Source organism: Trichechus manatus, unplaced genomic scaffold (assembly GCF_000243295.1).
Source record: "Trichechus manatus latirostris isolate Lorelei unplaced genomic scaffold, TriManLat1.0 scaffold00054, whole genome shotgun sequence".
NCBI lineage: Eukaryota > Metazoa > Chordata > Mammalia > Sirenia > Trichechidae > Trichechus > Trichechus manatus.
Genome location: NW_004443990.1, coordinates 15,069,282 through 15,091,794, shown reverse-complemented (window position 1 = coordinate 15,091,794; position 22,513 = coordinate 15,069,282). Strand labels below are relative to the sequence as shown.

Sequence of the window (22,513 nt, the reverse complement as noted above, 5' to 3'; positions counted from 1 at the left end):
AGCGCGAGCCCAGACCGCGCACCGCCGCCGCCGCCTCCGCCGCCGCCGCGGACCGCCCTTTGACTTGCGTCACTTCCGGGAGACTGTGGTCACGCCTTTTTCCTCGAGGGCGTGCTCTCGCCGGCTTCCACGGCGCGTGACGTTACTCGCGACCCGAGCCGCTATTGGACGTGAGCTGCTTCTACGCTGGCTGTTGGTCCTCTACCTGGACCCTTGCTTTTCACTTCCAGAGCGCCTGGGCTCTGCCCACCCCTTTCAGTAAAGTGGAGGGGCGCTGACAAGGCTGGTGTGGTCATGGTAGAGAACCGCTGGCCTTGGGAACACATCTGGTTCTGGTCTGGCTTATGCCGCTTGGCCGAGTCATTTCATATCCCCACTCTATCCCTCCTCACCCCCTGGTAATCAGTGAATATTTGTTGAATGATAACATCAATAATGTGTTCTAGAGCCAAGGGTGTGCTGATCATGTTTAATAACCGGTTCTCTGGTGGGGGAATGTATGCATATATAGGTACATAATTTCATCATAAATTTTACTGATATAAAGGATGTGTAGTACACAATTGACAAATGATAATAATATACGATTGCAATGAGTAACCAACTTGTGCTTGCAATTGATCAAGGAGTATAGTTGTAGCGTGAATGCTGGTTGACATTTTCTTCTATGTTAATGTAAGAGGAAAACGAAAAAAAAATAACTGGATTGTCAATGATGGGTGTCACTTCTTTGCTGAATCAGAAAACAATGTTCAAATACTGGAGGAAAAATTCCTCAATTTTTGTGCTTTTCACAATGTAACAGCTATGACATGACATTATGTTTAAATTCAACATGATACTATGTTTAAATCTGAATTATTAATATTTTCTCCTTTTCTTTAGATAATCAACAAAACAATAAATCAAGCCCAATTTGTATCATTTGTTGATTTCCGTGGTATAAATACTCCCACCATGGCTGATTTCTAGCTACCAGCTTGACTTTACTGAATAGAGTTAGGAAGAAATGAGCAATAGCATACCATTATATAGTAGTTCCACCATACAAATACAATAGACATAAATAACCCCAAAGCATAGATAATAGTAAAATAATTAGTAAGTGATGAGTTTTGAGAATTTATAATCTTTAATTTTTGATATCATTTATTTCATTGTAATTTTATATAATTTAATGTTTAATAGTGGCTGTGTTTAACAACTGGCTTGCAGAATTCCTGAAAATTTAACAATTGGCTTTCATGAGCTGCTACAAGCTGGCTCCAGAGCACCACTAGGCCTCAATTTCCTCATCTGTAAAATAGAGATAAAGATTGCTGTTTTGCTTACTTGTAGGCATGTTGCAAGGATTAAGTAAGATGAAACTTCTTGAGTAAAGGAGGTGGGATGGAGGCAGGGAGAGCAGTCAGGAATCCATTGCACTTGTCCTAGTGAGAGATGATGAGGAATGCACGCAACAGGGAGGAAAGACCAGCAGAACTTCAGTACCTGAAGGTGCATCAAGGGGAAGAGGGTTGAGTTCTGCAGTCAGAGGGACATTTTCAAAATGAAAATTTGTTCATAGCCCGTGATTACAACAGTTCCTGGCTTCCCAGTGTTCTTAGGATAAAGATAAAACTCCTTAAATCGGCCTACAGGGCCCTGTGTGGCCCCTGCCTCTTTCTGGCCATGTCTCCCATCAAGCTCCCCCTTGTTCTCTCTCCCCTGCAGTCCCACTGACCTTGTGTCAGGCTCCCAGGTATATGGCCAATGTATAAACTGTTCCCTTTTCTTGGAAGGTTTTTCTCTCTTTTTGCTTAGTGAACTCCTACTCATCCTTCAGACTGAACTCATTTCTTACTTCCTCAGGGAAATCCTGCCTGGGCTCTTCCTCTTCATCAAGCTCCGAGACCACTCCTTTGTCACATTTAATTGCACAGGTGTAATTTGTCATTAAGGAGCCCTGGTAGCACAATGGTTAAAGTGCTCGGCTGCTAACCGAAAGGTCAGAGGTTGGAACCCACCAGCCACTCTGCGAGAGAAAAGACCTGGTGATCTCTTTCGGTAAAGATTACAGCCTATGAAACTTATGGGGCAGTTCTACTCTGTCCTATAGGGTAAATATGAGTCAGAATCGATTCAAAGGCACACAACAACAATTTATTTTCTTTCCATGGGGTTATTTGATGAAAGTCTGTCTTCCCCATGAAGCTGTATGCTCCATGAGGGCAAGGACCAGGTTTGTTTTTTACCCACATGGAGTCTTCAGTGTTAAAGACGGTGCTTGGCACAAAGCAGGCCCTTGATAGATAAGCATGGAATGGTTGTTCAACTTCAGGCCTTGCAAGGAGCTCTTGATATAAATTCATATCTAATTCTGCACAACAGAATTAATATCCCTCCTTGCACATGAAGAAACTGAAGTTCAGAGGGTTATTTACCTAAGGTCAAACAAAAGATGCAGTAAAATTCACAACCAGCTCTGTCTGACTCCAAAGATTTCATCCTCTACCCTCCTTCTCCTTCTACCTCTCAGGTGTTACTTAGGTTTTTGGCAGAAAAGAACAGTGATCATTGTAGGATCTTAGAACACCTGAGGCCTAAGAGGCCACCCAAGATCCCTAGCTGTCTCTGGGAAACTCTGGCTGAGGAGCAGAATCCCTGATAAAAGGCAAAGTTTGTGGCTCTGCAGCGCCCTCTCCTGTCCAACTACTTTCCTGGCCCTAGAAGGAAGCTGACTATGTCTGCCACCTTCACTTGCACCAGGGAACACGCACAGGCTCTTTCAAAGGCTGGGTAAGGAATGCTGCCTTTCCTCATTTCCTTAATTGTCCAGGCCGTAGCCCAGGTTCTGGGAAAAGCATTGAAAATTAAGCTGTAAGCAAAGGAAGTATATTTTTTGTGCTTTATGACTTAAATGTGTGTTGTGTCTACAGATACCTCTTTCACTAAGGGCTGTAAAAGTGGTCCCTGCGGCAGTAGGATCCTAGCTAGAAAGACTCGTGAAAAACAACTTAGAGAATCTAAAGAAGTTCTGAGGTTCGTTTAGTTATTCAACATTCATTGAGCACCTACAGTGCCCAATGGGCTAAGGTTTGGGGGTGCAGTGATAAGTGAGATGGACACCGTCCCTGCCCTTCTGGAGCTTACAGTCTAGTTTGAGTCCTAATCGTGCCATTTCCTGGATGTATGACAAAGAGCAAATAATTAAACATCTTTGAATCTGTGTTTCATTTGTAAAAATGGCTCAGTAATAGCACCCCTTACAGGGCTGTTGGGATTAAATGAAAAATTATATGTAAAGCTGCTTAATAAATGCTAAAGCACTATACAAATGTTAATTATTACAGTAAAACCTGTGAAAGCTGGAAGCTCTGTAAGGCGGAAACCGGTCAGGGAAGGAAATCTCAAATACTTTCCACTAAAACAAGGGATAGAAAAGTGGCAAGACTGTACCCTGTCAAAGGTGGAACACTTGCAAAACCTGGAAAAACAAGGCAGTCCAGTTCCAGCTCTCACAAGTTTCACTGTATTATGAAAAGCTTCTGGGGGGAAAATCATGTTAACTTACTATTATGTCTTCACCCAGTGTGTTTTGTTGACTTTGTTGACCCTCAACTACCAATAAGCAGTAATAGCAAGAAAGTAGACTGGGTCACTGAATCCTCTTCTTCCCTGTCTCTGTTAGACATAGAATCAGAGAGATCAAGGAAGATCCCCGCTGTGCCACTAACTGGCTTTGTGGCCTTGGGAATGTCACTTTCCTCTCAGGGTTTTAGTTTCCTTTTCTATTAGAGAAAGAGCTGGACTGTGGGCCGTTCGAGGTCTGACATCACAGGGATTCTCATGGGGGCTTGACCTCTAACACTCTTTCCCGCGACCCCAGCCCTTATTCTCACACTTAGGGTTCTGCAGCAGAACTGTCATTTGCAGTGGCCATCTGTAAAGCAAGAGAAGTTTTTAGCAACTACCACCCATTTCTTCCTACGTGCACTCAGTGATCTGGACATCAAAGGGTGGGGGGAGTAGAAGAGAACTCAGAAGCCAAGAGACAGCATGCAAGGAAGGAGGCTCTGTTAAAGGAAAGGGCAGATGTGGGGCTGGATCACCTGGGGAAGGGGGGAGCATGCACAATGGAAGGTGATGGAAGAGGGAGGGAGGAAGGCAGGGGCTGTGGTCGGTGGCTACCCTCAAGAATCCAGACCCTTCCAGATCCAATGAAGCTGCCTCAGGTAGTGCTGACTCTAGGCCCTCAGAGCGGAGGCTAGTGGGGCATGGAGGGTGAGAAGACAAGGAAGAGCAAGAAAGGCTGGCCAAGTTTTCATGAAGAAAAGAAGACAGGGCTTATGATGAAGAAATGAATGTAGAAGCAGTAGGAGAGGCCAAGCTTTGTACACCCCCTCTCCCCAGCTCTTGTCCCTGCTCCCTAACAGCCCTGCCCATCATTGCTGGTGTGGTTGTTAACCCTGCTGTGGTTAACCTTGCTGTGGTGCAGGAGAAAAAAGGCCTGGGTGAAGAGGTGGAGACCTGGGTGGAGGCTCCAGCTCTGTCACAAACAACAGAGTGGTCCTATGGAAATCCCTTCTCCTCTCTGGGCCTTGGTTTACTGCTCTGTAATGAGGCTTTGTAAGGTCCCTTGGTGGCGACTTGACTACTAACTTACAGGTTGGCAGTTCAAACCCATCCAGCAGCGCTGCAGAAGAAAGGCCTGGTGATGTGCTTCTGTATAGATTATAGCCAAGAAAATCCTATGCAGCAGTTCTACTCTGTAACACTTGGGGCCGCCATGAGTCAGAATTGACTCAACAGCGATGAGTTTGGTTTTAATGAGGCTTTATTACAGTCCCTGATGTAACAAGGTGACAGTGACGGTTTGACTATGCAGTGTAGCTCTGGGTTTGAGTCTCTATTCAAAGTGAGCAGCTGTGTGATCTTGGGTGAGTCCCTGAGCCTCAGTGTCTCTGTCTGTGAAATGGGGATGATAATATTCACCATACATGGTTGTGAGGGAGATTTATGGAGACAATGTACATCAAAAGTACTTCATAAACTGCCACAGTCTGTGCAAAGGTTGATTATGGTTTTTTCAAGCTCTCTCCCCTACCCTTGCTGCCCCCAATCTCAAATTCCAGTTAGGCAGCAGTGTCGGGGGTGCATGCAGCCAGAGCGGATTGTCAGGAGATGCAGCTTGGCCCTTTATCATGCCCTTTCCAGTTGTTGCCAGGAAGATGAGTGGAGTGGAGGGGTGAAGAGAGGAGTACGGGCTCATCTTTGGTTGCTATGGCGCCCCATCCTGGATTTGGCCATCTATCCTAATGGAGCAAAGGGCAGAGGGAGGAAGGGAGAGAGAGCCCTCCTGGCCCCTTCTCCTCCCCTCCCTTCCCTCTCTCTGTAGCAGATGGGGGGGGGTAGGGCGTCTGGATGCTGGATAAGAGGGGGAGGGGAGAGTTGTTTGCCTGGATTAAGACGGTTTGAGATGAAGGGCCACACTGAGAGAGGAGAGGGCAGGGCCCTCATGCCTACGTCCAGAAACCAGTGATGACGTTAGAGCAAGGAAAAAATAGGTGAGACAGCGCGAGCATTGAGAGAGAGGGCAGGAGAGAGGGAGAGGGAAAGCCAGGCTAGGATGTGTGGAGGCAGGCAGCCCCTGGGGCCAGCCTCTGCTGGGCTCTTCTGAGCTGTCAAATCCTCCAGGCAGCCAAGGCCCCAAGGTTCCTGAGAGCTGCCCGGGATGGGCACCAGGGCAGGAGTCATGCCCCCTTCTGTGTGGGAGCTGCTGGGTTGCTGCTTCCTCTGCAGCTGGGCTCTAGAGGGTCCACAGCCCCTCCTCTCTCTGCCCCCGCTGTCCTCCCAAGCTCAGCCAGGATCTGTGCCCAAGTGGGTGCCCTCGGAGGGGGCAGAGGCTGCCCTGGTTTTTCTCTATTCTGGAGATGCCAAGCAGCTGTTGGGGGCTAACTGCAGTGAGCGCTATGAAGCCCCTGGGGCAGGAGCCAAAGCAGGGCCCCCTCCAGTCTTACAGAGGGCAGCAGGCACCCTTGCCCAGGCCGCCAATTTCCTCAACATGCTGCTGCAAGCCAACGACATCCGTGAGTCCAGTGTGGAGGAGGATGTGGAGTGGTACCAGGCACTGGTTCGCAGCGTAGCCGAGGGGGACCCAAGAGCATACCGGGCTTTGCTGACCTTCAGCCCCCCACCAGGGGCCAGCCACCTCCAGCTGGCCCTGCAGGCCACCCGGATGGAGGAGGAGACCATCCTTCAAGACTTATCTGGGAGCAGGGTGCTGGAGGAGAGCCTGGCCAGGGACCTGGACACCCCTGCCCTGCAGAAGCGAGTGTTGACCAATGACCTAGGCAGCCTTGGTAGCCCCAAGTGGCCACGGGGGGATGGCTATGTGGGGGACATGCAGCATGTGAGGCTGTCTCCTCCCTTCCTGGAATGCCAGCAGGGTCGGCTCCGTCCTGGCTGGCTTATCACACTCTCAGCCACCTTCTACGGACTCAAGCCAGACCTCAGCCCGGAAGTCAGGTAAGTGGGTTTATGCAGGACTTGATGCATTTGTAGGCATGTGGCGGGGGTGGGGGGTTAGGCATAAGTACGGTGTGCATGGGCCACTTGGCACCCACATGTGTATGTCTGGGGGGCACAGATGTATTTGCAGTCAGTTCTTCAATCTAACTACGTGTTAATGCCTACAGGTGTAATGGTATATACTGTGTATGAATCAATCCATTTATATGTATTTCTCTGGGTATCTATTTGTACTTATGTATTTGAGCATACAAATGAAGGTCTATGAGTATGTGCATACATATGTAGGTATACATACATCTATGTGTAAAAAAAAAAAAACCCATTGCCGTCGACTCATAGTCCCATAGGGTTTCCAAGGAGCAGCTTGTGGATTTGAACTGCTGACCTTTTGGTTAGCAGCCAAATGCTTAAACCACTGTGCCACCAGGGCTCCACATCTATGTGTTGGTATCTACATATGAGTGTGTACAGATGTGTGCGTACAAATGGGCATAGGTCTTGGCCCCAGGTCTGAGTAGTGGGTACAGGAGGGGGCTTGGCATGGATGACAGAGACAACCCTGCACCAGACTTCTTAGAGGAGCCAGGTGGGCACTCCAGGAATTAAACCTACTGTTCTCTAATGACTTAGAGCTCTAAGAGGGGGCTTCCTCAGGGGAAGGCAAATTCAGGGGGTGGGGTGCACAGAACCAATGCCCTTCCTGTCCAAGAGTTGGCTGAGTCCCCAGGGTCACTCCCAATGGCCATCCTCCTACCTCAGACAGGATCCACTGCCCTGCCTGTCCTGTCCCAAGAGCCTGATACCCTTCAAACAACTGACCTCCTCCCTCAACCAGAGTAAAGTGGAGGGGAGCCCTATTGGCAAGGGGCAGCAAGTGGACATAGTACTGCAAGGCATTCAACCATCAACACTGGTTTTCTAGCTATTGTGTCCCCATTCATTGTCCCCAGCAGGGTCCCCCTCCTCCTGGCAGGCAGCCTGGCTCTTTGCCAGCTCTCTCCCCCACTTAGCCCAGAGCAGGGGTTGGGGAGCCACTGTACCAGGCTTTTCCATTCCACACCTTGTTTGCTGTGATCAATTCAGACCTGGCTTGGGCAGAGTGAGGGGGTGGTTAATAGCTGAGTGTTGTGTGTGTATGTTTGTGTGTACATGCAGTGGGAAAGTGTAAAAATCCCCTTCAGTCAGGTCATCAGAGCCTCAGCTCCCACATGTCCTGACATGCCCCCTCCCTCTAACTATTGATGGAAACCAGGAAATGATAGGATATTGGAAGGCTGAGTGGTGTGGGGAATAGCCTCGGGGGAGGAGGTTGTTGCCCACGGAGACAGTGAAGGTTAAGAGCGCTGCAGAAGTGGAAAGCATCTGTGTCCTTCCCTGGCACACTGCAGCCCACTGTGATAAGTTTGCAAGGCTTGCATTGCCCCATTGTCCGGTAGACATAAACACATGTCCACCTCCTCTTCCCTAACGGCCAATTCACTGCTCCAGGGGTCAGGTGCAGATGGACGTGGATCTTCAGAGCGTGGACATCAATCAGTGTGCCGGTGGCCCAGGCTGGTACTCTAACACACACCTGTGTGATCTCAACAGCACCCAGGTAAGGACAAGGAGGATCAGGGGAGGTGTACTAGGCTCCTGCCTGCCTGCCTGCCTCCCTCTTTCTAATCACTGCCAGTGCCCTGCTCCTAGTTCTGCTTACAGAACAAACCCAGCCTCTCAAGGCTTCAGGGAGTCCCTAGTGACTGGCAGAGGTGAGAGACCAGACTTCTAAAAAGTGAGGCCACTTGCAGCCTACCCCTCCCTACAGCCACTACCCGTGTGCTTGAAATCTCAGTGTCCCTCCCTCTCTGCTCTCTTGCTGGGTTTGCTCCCCAGGGCCACCTCCTGAGCCTCAGGTAATCATCCCCTTTCCTTCCTCTGGACAGTATTCTCCCTGTCAACAGAGCTCTGGACTCCTGCCTGGCCTACAAGAGGGTGTTTGTTAAAATAAATGGAATTGTGGGTTGGGATGTGGAAGGAATACAGCCAAAGGAGCTTTGACGAGCTCTGGAGCTGGTGAAGGTGAAGCAACACAGGCCATAAGCCAGCAACCACAGCCGCTGGTGTGGCTGTATCAAGACTGGTGGAGGGCAATGGCCGGTAATTCTGCAAGCCTGGCAGTGGGAAACCGGGAGGCCAGGGGACTAATTAGCTCCATGGTTTGCACTGGCTGCCTGCATGTTCCTGAGCAGAACTGAGCCCTGCAGCCTGCTGGGAGGTGGGGCAACTTGGGCATCGTTGTGTTCTGTGCACAGGTGACCCTGCTGCTCTGAAGGGCACGTGTGTTTGGAGCTGTAAGTCCAGGGATGGAGTAGGGCTCCCACTGTCCAGGCCACTTTTTTAACCCAGCCGCACTCACTTCTCTGGGTACACGTTGTCTGATAGTGCAGACTATGGCAGGAACGGAGCGGTCCAGAGGTCCAGGCAAGTGCAGCGGCTGGGCTACAGCTTCATAAGCACCACACTCTAACCCTTTCAGATGATGTCAGGGGCTGGATATGGAACCCCCCAAGGTTACCCCCTCCACCTGCCCCACTGATGTCTGTTCCTGGCCATGTCCACAGTAGATGTGACCTCATTCATGCACTCTTCTTCCCGGCCTGGCTCTGAGGTCTGCTCCATCCCCTGCTGGGCAAACATCAATGGGCGGAGGTGGAATAAAGAGCTGGCCTTGGCATCCCACCAGCCTGGCATTAGCCTGGCATTAGGGCTGGGGAAAACAGTCTTGTGCCAAAGCCAGATGGCCCCTGATGGAGGAAGCTGCTCCTCCATGGCGGCCCTTTCAACCCACCTGTGTGCCAAAGAAGGAGACCCTTTGAAGCAGGATGTAGACACTCAAGGTGTGCCTGGGCTCCAGCTCTCCCTGACTTCCACCTCCCCCCAGCACCGTGCCCTAGCAACAGCTGGGCACTGGGGAATAGGAGTTGTGTGGCTCCTTTCACTGCCAGTCTGAACAAAGGGGTGATCCATCCCCATAGTCTTTGCTTGCAATCTCTTTGAGAAAGCAGCATTTGTGGAGATGGAGGTGGATTTCCATCGAGGAAAGCCTTCCCAAGCACTAGGTGGGCTTCTGGTGGGATTCCCTAATGTAGACCCAGGTGCTATGGAGAGGGAGGCAGGTGGACCTTCCATCTCTTCCCAGGGAGGAAGAGCTCCCAGGGGAAGCCCCATATAAATACATAGCATATTTGTGTCCCCACAGTGTGTCCCCCTGGAGAGTCAGGGCTTTGTTCTTGGCCGCTACTTCTGCCGCTGCCGGCCTGGCTTCTTCAGGGCAAGCCGCTCTGGGGGTACGTACCTGTGGTGAGGGCCAGGCAGGTGGCTGGGCTTGAGGGACATCTGGGGAAGATAGACAGGGTCGGAGTAAGACACTGTGAAACTTGTGATACAAGGGCAGAAGGTGGGGAGGAGGAGAGGCAGGCAGGGTCCAGTTTGGAGGTGTCTGTGCCTTCTGAGAATGAGCCCACAACTTGCTGATCTAATGCAAATTGACCTCCCAATGAGCCCTAGTCTGGGATCACCTCTACCTGTTACCCTGCCCTCCCCGGGAGTACCTACTTCCTCAGTGCTTCCCCTCCTGGCCCTACCCTAGGGGCCACAGCCCATAGGAGAAAGGGAGGAGGGTGTGGTGACCACAGGCAGAGGTGACTGGGGACTCAGGAAGGAGACTCCAGCCATGCCCCTCTCCCTATACCCATCTTGTCCTTTATAGGGTTAGAGGAGAGTGCCACCCAGCCTACTGGGCAATTTGGGTCTCCACAAGGCAGCTCCGGGAGGCTGCTTCGGTGCCAGCCATGTCCTGAGGACTGCACCAGCTGCATAGATGCCACACCGTGCCTGGTGGAGGAGGCCCTGAGACTGCGAGCAGCAGTGCTGGCGTGCCAGGCCTGCTGCATGCTGGCTGTCTTCCTGAGCATGCTGGTCTCCTACCGCTGCCGCCGGAGCAAGGCAAGGAAGGCCCTACATCTCTCCTGCACACATGCCCTGTCCATCTCGGGTCCCTGGACCTGAAGACCTGAGACTACCTAAGACTACCTCAGGAGAAATGGGTTATGGTCTAAGACCAACTGACCTGTTTCCTCATCTGTAAAATTAAGGCATTGGACTTGATTCAACAATGTTTGTTGAGCATCTCCTCTATGCAAAACACTGCCTAGGCACTACGGGAAGAGATCTCAGTCTCCATGGAGCTCCCAGATTAGTGGAGGAAGCAGAATGTAATAAAATGACAATACAGGGAGACAAGGGCTAAGATGGAGGTGGGTATCAGAGAAGGGACCCAGGCATTCTGCCTCAGAAGGGATGGGAAAGACATTCTGGAGAACGTGCCATTCAAGCCAGGTTTGGCTTAAAACAAACAAATCCATTGCCATGGAGTTGATTCTGACTGATACTGACCCTATAGGACACGGTAGAACTGTCCCATAGGGTTTCTAAGGAGCAGCTGGTGGATTCCAACTGCCGGTCTTTTGGTGAGGAGCTGAATGCATAACGACTGTGCAACCAGGGCTCCAGGCTTGGCTTACTGCTTGTTTATCAGATGGAGAAGGGGATATCATATTCTAGACAAGGTGGCAGTCTGACCCAAAGCTTGGAGGCACATATGAGATCCTCTCACTCCTACAACCTCTGATTTGAGCCTAGGACGGCAACAAGGCCTAGGGTGGATGGGCCTGGGTGGGGCCTGAGGTAGGGTGGAGGGCTGTGTGAAACCTTGGCCTCACCCAGGAAAGGCTTAGTCTCAGAGGTGCTAAGAGCCTTGGGGCAGGAGTGGGGTATGGCTCTGAAGAGAGAGATGCTAATGTTACAGGGTGAAGCCTCAGCCTATGGCCACTGAGTGAGCCCTAAACAGGCCTGCGACCCTCCCACACTGCACCCTAGTCCAGGCTCCAACAACCCACTGCCGTACTCACCTGCCTCTCTTTTTCCTGGGTTCACAGAAGATCCGGGCGTCTGGGGTTATCCTGCTGGAAACCATCCTTTCTGGATCCCTACTACTCTACTTCCCTGTGAGTCCATAGCTAGAGGCTGGCCCCACCTTCCAGGACCTGCACAGCCCCAACCTGGCACCCTGAAAACGCTCAGAACCCCTTCTCCTCTCTGCCCTCTTGGGGGAATTCAGAGACTTCGAATTCTCCCTACTCATACCCCCGCAACGGCAGATGGTCTAGTGAGCAACCCAAACAAGTTACAGAACCTCTCTTGATACTGAAGCTGCTCCTCTATAGAATGGAGGTGATAATGCCTCTATTGCATGGCTGTTACGATTAGCAATAATGTATTCAGCATAAGGCCTAGCACATAGAAGGAACACAGTAGAGAGCAGCTATTTTTGTCACCTCTGCCCCCCAGGTCTTCATCCTATACTTCAAGCCCAGTGTATTCCGCTGCATCGCTCTCCGCTGGGTCCGGCTGCTGGGTTTTGTCATCGTCTACGGCACCATTATACTCAAGCTTTATAGGTAGAGTCTTGGGTGGACTTTGCTGTCATGCTGCTCACCCCAGGCCACTCCAGCTCATTCGTGGAATGGAGTTCTTCAAAGCGAGACCCTTGCCAGCCCCACTCCCCTGTGGCCCCATCATGATAGCCCTCCCCTCTATGCAATTTTCTGGGGGGAGAGAGGCAGTGCGTCATGGGAGGTGTGTGTGGAGGGGAGGGAAGCAATGGACGGAGGCAGCCCTTCCCCCTTTTCCACCATCCTCCAACCCTTGCAGAGTGCTCCAGCTGTTTCTGTCTCGAACGGCCCAGCGGGGCCCCCACCTGAGCAGCAGGCAGCTGCTGCGGCGCCTGTGGCTGCTCTTGCTACTTGTGCTGGGCTTCCTGGTGGTGTGGACAGCAGGGGTCCTGGAGCCAGGTGTCCAGCATTCGCCCCTGGTGACCCAAGGCCACACTCCCACTGGCCGCCACTTCTATCTATGTCACTACGATCGCTGGGACTACGTTATGGTTGTGGGTGAGCTGCTTCTGCTGAGTCCAGCCTCACCCTGGCCCGGCTCTGTGCCTCCAGTGGTCCTTCTATCCTGGTCCTCCTGCCTGTACCCAGACTCCTGGCCCTCAGCCCTCCCCAGCATGCCCTACAGAGAAGGGGGCGGCATGGCTGCTGAGGTAGTGAGACTCTCCCTCCCCATCCCACAGCCGAGATGCTGCTCCTGTGCTGGGGCAGCTTCCTCTGCTATACCACCCGGGCAGTGCCCTCGGCCTTCCATGAGCCACGCTACATGGGCATTGCCCTGCACAACGAGCTGCTGCTCTCTGCTGCCTTCCACGCAGCCAGGTGAGGCAGACCCACCTACCTATGGCTCCTCCACCCCAACACTGCTCCTCGCCTACCCAGGTGAAGGTACTCCCATCCCACGGCCATCCCTGCAACACTGATGTGCCTCAGCAAGGCGAGGAAGGCCTCTCACTTGTAGCTCTCTCCCCACCTCACAGATCCCCTCTTGCACCCCACGCCTCACCCAGGTGAGGAGGCCCCCAACACCCAAGGAGAGGAAGCATCTCCCACTCCTAATTCCTTTCCCATTCCTGTCGCCACCTCTCAGCCCCCCAATCATGCCCCTTCCCACAATGCTCCATTCCCCTGCTTTCTTCCCCCTCAAACCTCAGGCATACGAGCAGTAGGCCTGCTGTACGTGTGTCCCTAAGGACTTGGCCTTGTGGTGGAGGCAGACTCAACCCACTGGGTGGTCTTTAACAGAGCTGTGGAGCACAAGTCTGTGCTATGGGCAGCTCCAGAAGGCCAGTGGGAGTAGCCAGGAGGGCAAGAAGGAAGGGTGACCTCCTCACCCCACCCAGCACCTCCACAGACACTCAGGACTGGGGCTGGTGAGAAGAGCCAGTGAGACAGGTGAAGCGGAAGAGGCCACTCCCACCTGTAGCTAACTATCCCCCACCTGCCTCCAGGTTTGTGCTCGTTCCCTCCCTGCACCCGGACTGGACCCTCCTCCTCTTCTTCTTCCACACGCACAGCACAGTCACTGCCACACTGGCGCTGATCTTTATCCCCAAGGTGAGCCCCTTCCCCTCCTGGATACGAGGTGGGGTGTGTGTGTGCACGCAGACACGGACACAGACACAGAATGAGGCCGACCACTGTGGAGCTGCTGCTGTCACTGCAGCGACCACTCCAGGTCAGGGTGAGGACGACAGAAGGTGCTGGGGGTGAATGAGTCAGAGCAAGGAGCAGATATCAAGGAGGAGATGGGGAGCAAGGGGGAAACTACTGTTTGCTTCTGTTTCCAGTTCCTGGGCAAGGGAAATAAGAAGACCTAGGGCTGGAAGGATGGAGCCCTGGTGGCGCAGTGGTTAAGAGCTCGGCTGCTAACCAAAGGGTCAGCAGTTCAGATCCACCAGCCGCTCCTTGGAAACCCTATGGGGCAGTTCTACTCTGTCCTATAGCGTCGCTATGAGTTGGAATCGACTCGATGGCACCTAACAACAACGCAGGCAGGGGTCCTTTAAGACAGTTGAAAGGTTGGCAGACTTGGAGAGTTTATTTGGAAGCAGTTTCTTACAGAAAGATAGGTGGTAGAGATGAAGGGCATGGCTAGGAATTGCAGGGGTCGGGGGTTAGGACTATCCCTGGTCTCTGAGCTAGAGAAGATCAAGAGGATGAGAGGGAACAAAACTCTGTGGACCCCAAGGATTCAGAATCAGAGGGGAGGGGTAGAGGTTCATGAGGTAGACTTATTCCACATTTCAGGTGGGCATAGGAGTAGACAGGGAGCCAAGGTGAGTCTTTTCCCATTCATGTGCCTCCCCGGCCAGTTCCGGAAGCCGGGGGCCCCTACCCAGGAAGAGATCGTGGACGCAGTGTACGAGGATGAGCTAGACCTGCAGCACTCAGGCTCCTACCTCGACAGCAGCATCGCCTCAGCCTGGAGCGAGCGCAGCCTGGACACTGGTGACATTCGGGTGCGTGTTGCCCTCCCAGCCTCCTTCTGGTACTAGCTTTTTGGACTGGCAGAGGGTGCACTGTTGCCCTGCCACTTGGGCTGTGTGCTACTATCCCTCCCCTCCCCCTAGCTTTCCCTCTGTCCAAGACCTGCCTCCCTCGCTTTTCCACCCATCGCCCTAAACTGCTTCCCCTGACTCTGTTCAAAGGAGACCACACATACCACCCAAGTGAAAAGACCCCCACAGTTCCACAGCCCAGATCCCTGAGGCCCAGGCCACGTGGCAAGTTAGAGGCAGAGCCATGAGTAGCACCCTGATCCCTCGTATCCTCCACACCCACTCAGCAGGGGTATTGAGGTGGTGGCAGGCTAGGAAACCCCTCAGTCCCCAGCAAACCAGTATGGTTGGTCACCCGACGGCCAGCAGTGGGGCTGGGGTGGTTCGGGCAGTGAGTAGCCACCACGGATTTCCACACCAGGATCCCCTTCCCCTGGACCTGTCAGGTCTTAGAGAAAGAAAGTTCTTCCTGGGTCTTGTGTCAAAAAAGCACCCTTACTCTTACTTTCCTGCTCAAGGGGATCATTAGAGTTACAAGGACCCTAACAAGAGGTTCAGTGGGTAGGAAATGAGGAGACCTGGAAATCTAAGCCCATTGTTTTATAAGCCTTTAAGGTGCAAGAGCAATCTCAGGAAGACATTTCGTCCATCTCCTCCACCTCCACGTGGGTCCACCTCTACACCTGCCTTACTTACAGTCCCCCACATCCCCCAATTCTTTATCCCAAATGCCTCTGCCTCTTTCCCCCTTGCATCTTCCTGAGCTCTGCCTGCTCTGCTTTCTGCTCCCCTGAGTATAGGCTGAGCTGAGACTCCAACCCAGCAAGGAAGCCAGGGAGTGTGGAGGTGCACTGCCACCCACAATAGCACTTACCCTGGGCCCTCCACTTTCTGGAGCAGCAGCCAATCAATCTGCTCCCCCTAGGCTGACTCTGTGAAGAAATACAGAATATAAAAGAAGACAGACCTTCAAAGCCCCATTCTGTTATTTCCAGCTCAATATGACACTTTACACAAGCACTAGTTCCATCATTTCATATGAGTATTTTCTAAAAGCAGAGGCTCAGAGAGGTCAAGGAAACAGATGAGAGTCACATGGTGTGTCAGCAGTCTAGAATCAGGTTTTCCTGTCTCCTCAACTGGTGATTTACCACCAGACCACAGTGCCCCCAGGGAAGGGAGCGTATGCTGAGCCCTCAGAGCTGAGTGAATCCAGCTCAGACCCAGGCTGGTGCTAGTCTGGAGGAACAGTGAGATGAATTCTGAGAGTTTTAGAAGCAAGGAAGGGACACAGCTTGGTAGAAAAGAGATCTCTCAAAGAAAATGGCCTAAATAAGAGCTGATGGGAAGAAGAGTGCAGCCAGGGGATGGGGAGAGGTAGCCCTTCCTGCCTCAACATCAGCTCTGCTCTCTTCGCCCCTCCTCTCAGGATGAGCTGAAGAAGCTCTATGCCCAGCTAGAGGTCCACAAGACCAAGGAAATGGCTGCCAACAACCCCCACCTGCCCAAGAAGCGGGGCAGCTCACGCCAGGGGTTGGGCCGTTCCTTCATGAGGTACCTTGCTGAGTTCCCGGAAGCCCTGGCGCGGCAGCACTCCAGGGACTTGGGCTCCCTGGGCCGCAGCAGCCTGCCCGGCTCCTCCCGCCGCCGGCTCCTCAGCTCCAGCCTCCAGGAACCCGAGGGACCACCGGGCCTGTGCAAGTCCCACAGCACCTACGACCACCGCAAGGAGCAGGACCCTCCTCTCCTCGACTCACTGCTCAGGAGGAAGCTGGTGAAGAAGGTCTCGCGGACGGAGAGCCAGGAGTTGGTAGAGGGACTCCCTGTCCTCAGCTTCAGGTCTGCTAGCGCCCACAACCTGACAGTGGGAGAGAGGCTCCCCAGGGCGCGACCTGTCTCCCTGCATAAGTCGCTCAGTGTGGTGGGTGACTCCAGGGAAAAGGCCCTGCTCGTGGCCAGCCAGGCCTACCTGGAGGAGATCTATCAGCAGGCAAAGGAGCGAGAGGAGCAAAAGAAGGCAGGGGTGGCTGTAGCGAGCCCAGTGCAGAGGCCATCAGCCAAGAGGCTGGAGCGAACTTGGTGTGCCCCCCTGTCAGCCCCACCTTCCCCGGCCAAGAGGAGCAGCGTGGACAGCTCCCACACCTCTAGGCATCTTCATGAGGAGGCTGGGAGACAGCTGCCTCGCCCACCCATCAGGCACCAGGTCTCCACACCCATCTTGACCCTGTCTGGGGCCTGCCTGGGAGAGCCAAGGATGCTGTCACCCACTTCTACCTTGGCTCCAGCTCTGATGCCAGCTCCAGCCCCAACACCATCCCCTACCCTAGCACCTGTCCCAGCACCCCCTCAAAGCCCCAGCTTGCTCACCTATATCTGCCCCTGGGAGAATGTGGAACTGCCAGTCAGAAAAGAAAATGTGGCCCAAGAAGGCCCCTTAGGGCCAGAGCGAGGCAGCCACTCCCCTGCAACTGCTCGGGCCAGGATATGGAGGGCCCTCTCGGTTGCAGTAGAGAAAAGGGGGGCTGGTGAGAATGAAATGAACACAGAGGATGGGGGTTTCCAGGGGGAAGCTGAGGACGTGGATGAGGATAGGCCCAAAACCTTCTCTAAATCTCACAGCCTCAAGGTCCCTGTTCAGCAGGGTTCCATGCGCAGTCTGGGACTGGCTATCAAAGCTCTAACACGTTCTCAGAGCACATACCGAGAGAAGGAGAGCAGGGAAGAGAGTCCTGAGAGAGGGGAGAAGGGCAGAGCTTCAGGAGAGGGGGTGGGGGCTTCCCCGAGATCTCCCAGGGTGGGCCGGCCCAAGGTGGTGAGTAAGCAGGCCGCCCTTGCCCCCTGCGATGATGAGGAGTCCTTCCAGAATCAACAGAACGCTCACACCAGCAGAATGCTCCTAGTCTGTCACCAGGAGGGCAGCAGGGAACAAGACAAAGGCAGGAAGACAGCCCAGGGCCTGGGGGACGGGAAAACTAAGAAAGCAGGTAAAACAGGGCCTGCCACACTGAGACAAGGCAGACAGGGCACAGTTGGGGAAAAAAGTGGTAAGCGAGCAAAAGAAGCCCCTGGGGGGTGGCAGGAACGGCCTAAAGCTAGCCTCCAGCCCCTGGGCAGTGCTGACCACAGAGTGGCCGAGGTATGTCCCTGGGAAGTTGCCAAGTCAGGAATGTATCTGCTTGACAGTAGCAACAAGGTTGAAATCTGCCCCTGGGAGGTGAGTGAAGGAACCCCTGAGAGGGGAATACTAAGGCAGGATCTAGAAGATAACTCCCAAGAAGACAGGGGGAAAGCCCCAGAAAAACCAGAGCCCAAAGTTGTGGTTGCCAGCACTCAGAAAAAGCCAGAGAGGCTGGTAAGGGGGCAGGAGGCGGTGTGTCCCTGGGAGGGTACTGATCCTGGGGGACTGTCCTCTCAGCTAGCCCCTCACAACACTGACAGAACCAAGGGCAGGTCTGAGGCAGTGGGCAGTGGGGAGGCTAGGGAGGTGGCTATGTGTTGGTGGGAAGCCACTGGCCCAGATGCTTATAAAGCTGAAACGGCCAAGACAGAGCTCTGTCCCTGGGAAGCAAGTGAAGGAAGAGAGAGTGGGAAGCCAGCCCAGGAGGTAGTGAAGGAGCTCCCCAAGGAAAAGCAGAAAACCCCCGAGAAAGCAACCTTTTGGAAAGAACAGAAGCTAGGTGGAGACTGGGAGTCTCTCTGTCCATGGGAGAGTACAGAGTTTTTGGGTCCCTCAGCAGTCTCGACTCAGGTGTCAGAAACCCCAGAGTGCTCAGGGAGTTTGGGCAGTAGTGTCACTGAGGTGTGTCCACGGGAGGCAGGAGATGCTCCTGCTACCAGGAAAGCCGAGATCTGTCCCTGGGAGCTGGACGCTGGCATAATGGAGAAAGAAACAGCAAATCAGGGGACAGGTGGAGAATCTCTCCAGAAAAAGGGAAAAGCTTCCAGAAAAGAGAGCTCTGGAGAGATGGAAGAACAAGCTGTGAAAACACTGGAGACATTAAGTCAACAGCAGGAGTCAGTCCGTGCCTGGGAGAGCACAGCCCTGGAGCACTCCAGCCCACGTGCAGACAATTCCTCACCCAAAGCTAGGGGCCAACGCCTCAACACTGAAGGAAGCAGAGTGATGCAGGTGTGTCCCCGGGAAGATAGCAAGCCAGAGATAAAGGAAGCAATACCTGCCAAAGCAGAAATTTGTCCCTGGGATGTAAATGACAGAACAGAGGACTGGACATCGGGACAAGCTCCAAAAGGAGGTGAATCTCAAAAGGATCGGGAGAAAATGCCTGGACAACCAGGAATCAAAGAAGCAGATGTCACAGCTTGGGAAAAGCCCGAGGGGCAGACCCCACAGCAGGAAGCAGTGTGTCCCCAGGAGAGGGTGGACCCTGGCAGTCTCTCCCCACAGTTAGTCTCTCAAGACACAGACAAACCCAAAGCCAGTTTCCAGATGTCAGGCAGTATGGAAAGCAAAACTGTGGAGATCTGCCCGTGGGACGTGGAGGAGACCCTGACTGCAGAGAAGGCAAACATCTGTCCCTGGGAGGTAAGTGCTAGAGCAGTGCAGGAAAGGGCTCTGGGAGAGGAGGCCATTAGGAACTTTGCAAATGATACAGGAAAAGCTTCCACAGATTCTGGGCCCAGTGAGAGAGCTGTTACTACTCCAAAGAAGCCAGAGAGGCCGGCTGGAGAGCAGGAGGTGGCTTGTCCCTGGGAAGGCTTGGATCCAGGGGGCTCCCCTCAGCATTCACATGCTCTGGACTCTGATACATCAAAAGCTGGACCCCAGGACCTGGACAGTGTTGGGTGTAGGCCAGCTGAGGTATGTTCCTGGGAAGGGGAGGAAGCACCTACCAGTGACAACGCTGAGATATGTCCCTGGGAAGTGAACGAAGGAGCGACTGAGAAGGGACTGGAACAGGAGCTGGGGAGTAAGTCAGCAGGGCAAAGGAAGAAAACTCTAGAAAAAGGGAGACTTACCTCCCTGGGAGAAGACATATCAAAACTGAGTCAGGAGCAGGAACCTGTTTGTCCTTGGGAGAACACAGACTTGCGGGGACCTTCTGCTCAGGCCCCCGAAGTCTCAGGCTTATCACACAGCATGAGTAGCAATGTGGCAGAGGGACATTCCTTAGAAGTGAGTGATGAGGCAGTAGAACAAGAAGGCCTGAGGCAAGACCTAAAGAGGGGCTCCCTTCTGGAACACATGCTACCCCAAGAAAAAGTTGCATGTTCAAAAGCAGAATTCACTATTGAAGATGGGGAAAGCACAAACAAGGAGCTGCAATCTGTCTGTCCATGGGAAAGCTTGGCCCCGAGGGACTTCTTCTCCCACCCAGACACACAGCACACGGACCAACAGAAAGCCGGCTCCCATGGGTGGGTCAGTGTTGGGGGCAGGGTCGCTGAGGTGTGCCCATGGGATGCTCCTGAGCCAGATGCTTATCAACCTGACAGCAGCGCCAAGGACGAGATCTGTCCCTGGGAGGGGAGTGAAGGAATTCCTGAGAAAGAGGTGTCAAGACAGGATGGAAAAGGGGAACCTCAAGAGGAGAAGGGGAAAGCCCCAGAAAAATCAGAGCCCAAAGATATGGCAGTTCAGAAAAAGCCAGAGAAAGCTGACAGGAAGCAGGAGGCTGTGTGTCCCTGGGAGGATCAAGATTGTGGGGGTCCGTCTCCACAACCAGCCCCACAAGCTTTTGAGAGAAGCAAAGGCAGTGCTGAGGCAGCAGGCGGTATGGAGGCCAGGGTAGCAGATGTTTCTCTGTGGGAAGCAGAAGAGGCTCCCTCTGCCAAGAAAGCAGAGATCTGCCCCTGGGAGATGAGTAAAGGAGCAGCAGAGAAAGAAGGACTGCAACAGGAGGCGGACAGAGGCTCACAAGGGCAAGGAGAGATATTCTTTCAAAAGGCAGGGTCTGGAGGGACTGAAGAACACTTTTTGAAAGCAGCAGCAAAACACAGCAGAGAGCAGGAGATAGTTTGCCCATGGGAAGGCACAGATTCAGGGAGGCTCTTCCTCCAGCCAGATGCCCTGGACACTGACCAACCCAAAGTTAATCCCCATGGAGCAAGCAGTCTGGGGAGCAGGACAGGAGAGCTGTGTCGATGGGAAGTCACAGATCCAGAAGGAAACACAATAAGGGGCACAATGGCAGAAATTTATCCCTGGGAGGGAACTGGAATCTCATCTAAGGAATCTGGCCTCTTGGCTCTAACAGCAACTCAGACAGAAATGTTCATCCCCACAGCCCACAAGAAAACATCATGCCTTTCAGTCTACAGACCTCTGGGAAGCTTCCTTTCAGAAAGCAAAAGCCCCCACCCTCAAGTGAGCCAGCCAGATAGTACTTTTACCCTGGAAGGTGGCAGGGAATCCCAGGGACCTTCAGGGCTGGGACCAGGAACCAGCTTAGCTCCAGAGCCAAGTCTCCAAGAAGCCGAAGCTCAGAAGTCTTCCTCCATAACTGAAGACCAAGAAGAAGCAATCTCTAAAACTCAAAATGAAGAACTCACCCTTCCAAATGTCTATCCTTGGGACCGGGAGTAACAACTTCATCAGGTGAGGTCAAACAAAGAGCTAGTTTTCAGGAATCAAGGTCCTTTCCAAGTCCTAGAAGTTCCCAAAGAGTCGAATCAAAAACACCTGGCCACATCCCCTCCCCAGGAAGGCCAGAAATCAACAGATTCCAAAACTGAATTGTACAAGGAGGGAGCAAGCAGCTTGGACCCTAACAGGGAGTCCCACCTTCTCTTCACCTTTAACTCTTCTTCCTGTTCCAGGGGACAAAGCCTGCGCCTCCTGCTTCTTACGAATCCTCCTATCCAGCGAGAGTACTCATACAAGCCATCTGTGTCCAACCACTCACTTGTAAAGCCAACGTTAGGAGTGAGAGGAAGACAGTGCCCAGCCCACAATGTCTCATAGCAAGACCCCATTCTTCTCTGAAGCCTATAAAGGGCCGTTTCTTGAGAAGAAACTCTAAACTACACAAGGTACTGGTCATACAGGGACTGTGGACCATAGAAAACTCCTGACCCAGAGATTTATCTGTCTGCAATGATGGCTGTGGTATACCTGGGATGGGACAGCTATAAAGATCACCACAGGAAGCTTAAGAAGCCACTTAATTCATGTTTAAACAAGACAAATAATTTTGACTTTGGATCCCTGTTTCTGCTTTATTGATTCTCAAATCTGCCCTGCTTGACTGCTGAAGTAGAGATGCTCAGGCATTCTTACACCCATACAACACCTGACATCCAGAGTAACACCAGACACAGAGAACACAGAAGAAAAGGTGGTTTCTCTAGGTCTTCCCCACGCTGGTCAAGGCAGAGTTCTCCCTTCAAGAGTATCTTGCAGTCCAAGAGGCATGCTTTCTGCTGGCTTACTAGCTTTTCTTAGATGCTCTCCCCTTCTCCCTGCCCCATCTCTTGCCAGTCTCCAGAGTGCATCTCACTGGCTCATTCTCCTCCTTCCAGCCTTTTAGTGCTGTCATCAAAGGGGCCCCTCTCTACTGCCAATGCAACTGGAGCCAAGGAGATCTCTGGTTCCGATGTGAGAACCACTCTAAATCATTTGCTCCCTAACAAGGGGCTCATATCACAATCTCCTTCCCAGAGAAGCCTGAGAAAGAAAGGCGGCCCTGTTTACAGCCAGCACTGTAACTGCTTTTGCTCTCAGAAAGAATAGTGCAATGGGGCAGGTTAGAGGCCTGAGAGCTGGGAAAAAGATGTCGTGTAAATACAAAGCCTTCTTTTTTAGAAAGCTCTCTCTAGCTTGGCTCTCTTCTCTCAATAGTCAGTTCAGGCTACCCTTGCCTAAGAAATGCTAGCTAGGTGAGTGCTGCAATTAGAAGATACTACCAGAGGGAAACAAGGGAAACAGAGGGAAACTCTAGTACAAAGAAGTCCCAGGACTGGCAGGAGAGAAGTGACGTTGGAAACAGGCAGGCTAAGTCCTGCCCTCTAACTGTAAAGATACTGATGTCATTCGTATGAATGAAAAAG

At 52.7% G+C, this 22,513-nt stretch overlaps 1 protein-coding gene across 1 annotated transcript; it reads left to right on the top strand.

Moving 5' to 3' along the window:
- The first annotated feature begins 5,713 nt into the window (after positions 1–5,713).
- On the top strand, positions 5,714–21,146 carry GPR179 (G protein-coupled receptor 179). The gene is made up of 11 exons (XM_004378121.2): positions 5,714–6,507; positions 8,002–8,110; positions 9,755–9,842; positions 10,265–10,500; positions 11,493–11,561; positions 11,905–12,014; positions 12,268–12,506; positions 12,689–12,827; positions 13,457–13,562; positions 14,321–14,467; positions 15,936–21,146. Exons 1-11 carry the CDS (start codon positions 5,714–5,716, stop codon positions 21,048–21,050), a joined length of 7,152 nt encoding a protein of 2,383 aa, XP_004378178.1. The 3' UTR covers positions 21,051–21,146.
- Positions 21,147–22,513: the final 1,367 nt, after the last annotated feature.

Excerpts from the sequence above, each read along its gene's own strand:
- GPR179 (XM_004378121.2), top strand. The coding sequence starts at position 5,714 with ATGGGCACCAGGGCAGGAGTCATGCCCCCTTCTGTGTGGGAGCTGCTG. Across the intron at positions 9,843-10,264 it reads CAGGGCAAGCCGCTCTGGGG|GGTTAGAGGAGAGTGCCACC; the intron begins GTACGTACCTGT and ends TGTCCTTTATAG. Across the intron at positions 12,828-13,456 it reads GCTGCCTTCCACGCAGCCAG|GTTTGTGCTCGTTCCCTCCC; the intron begins GTGAGGCAGACC and ends ACCTGCCTCCAG.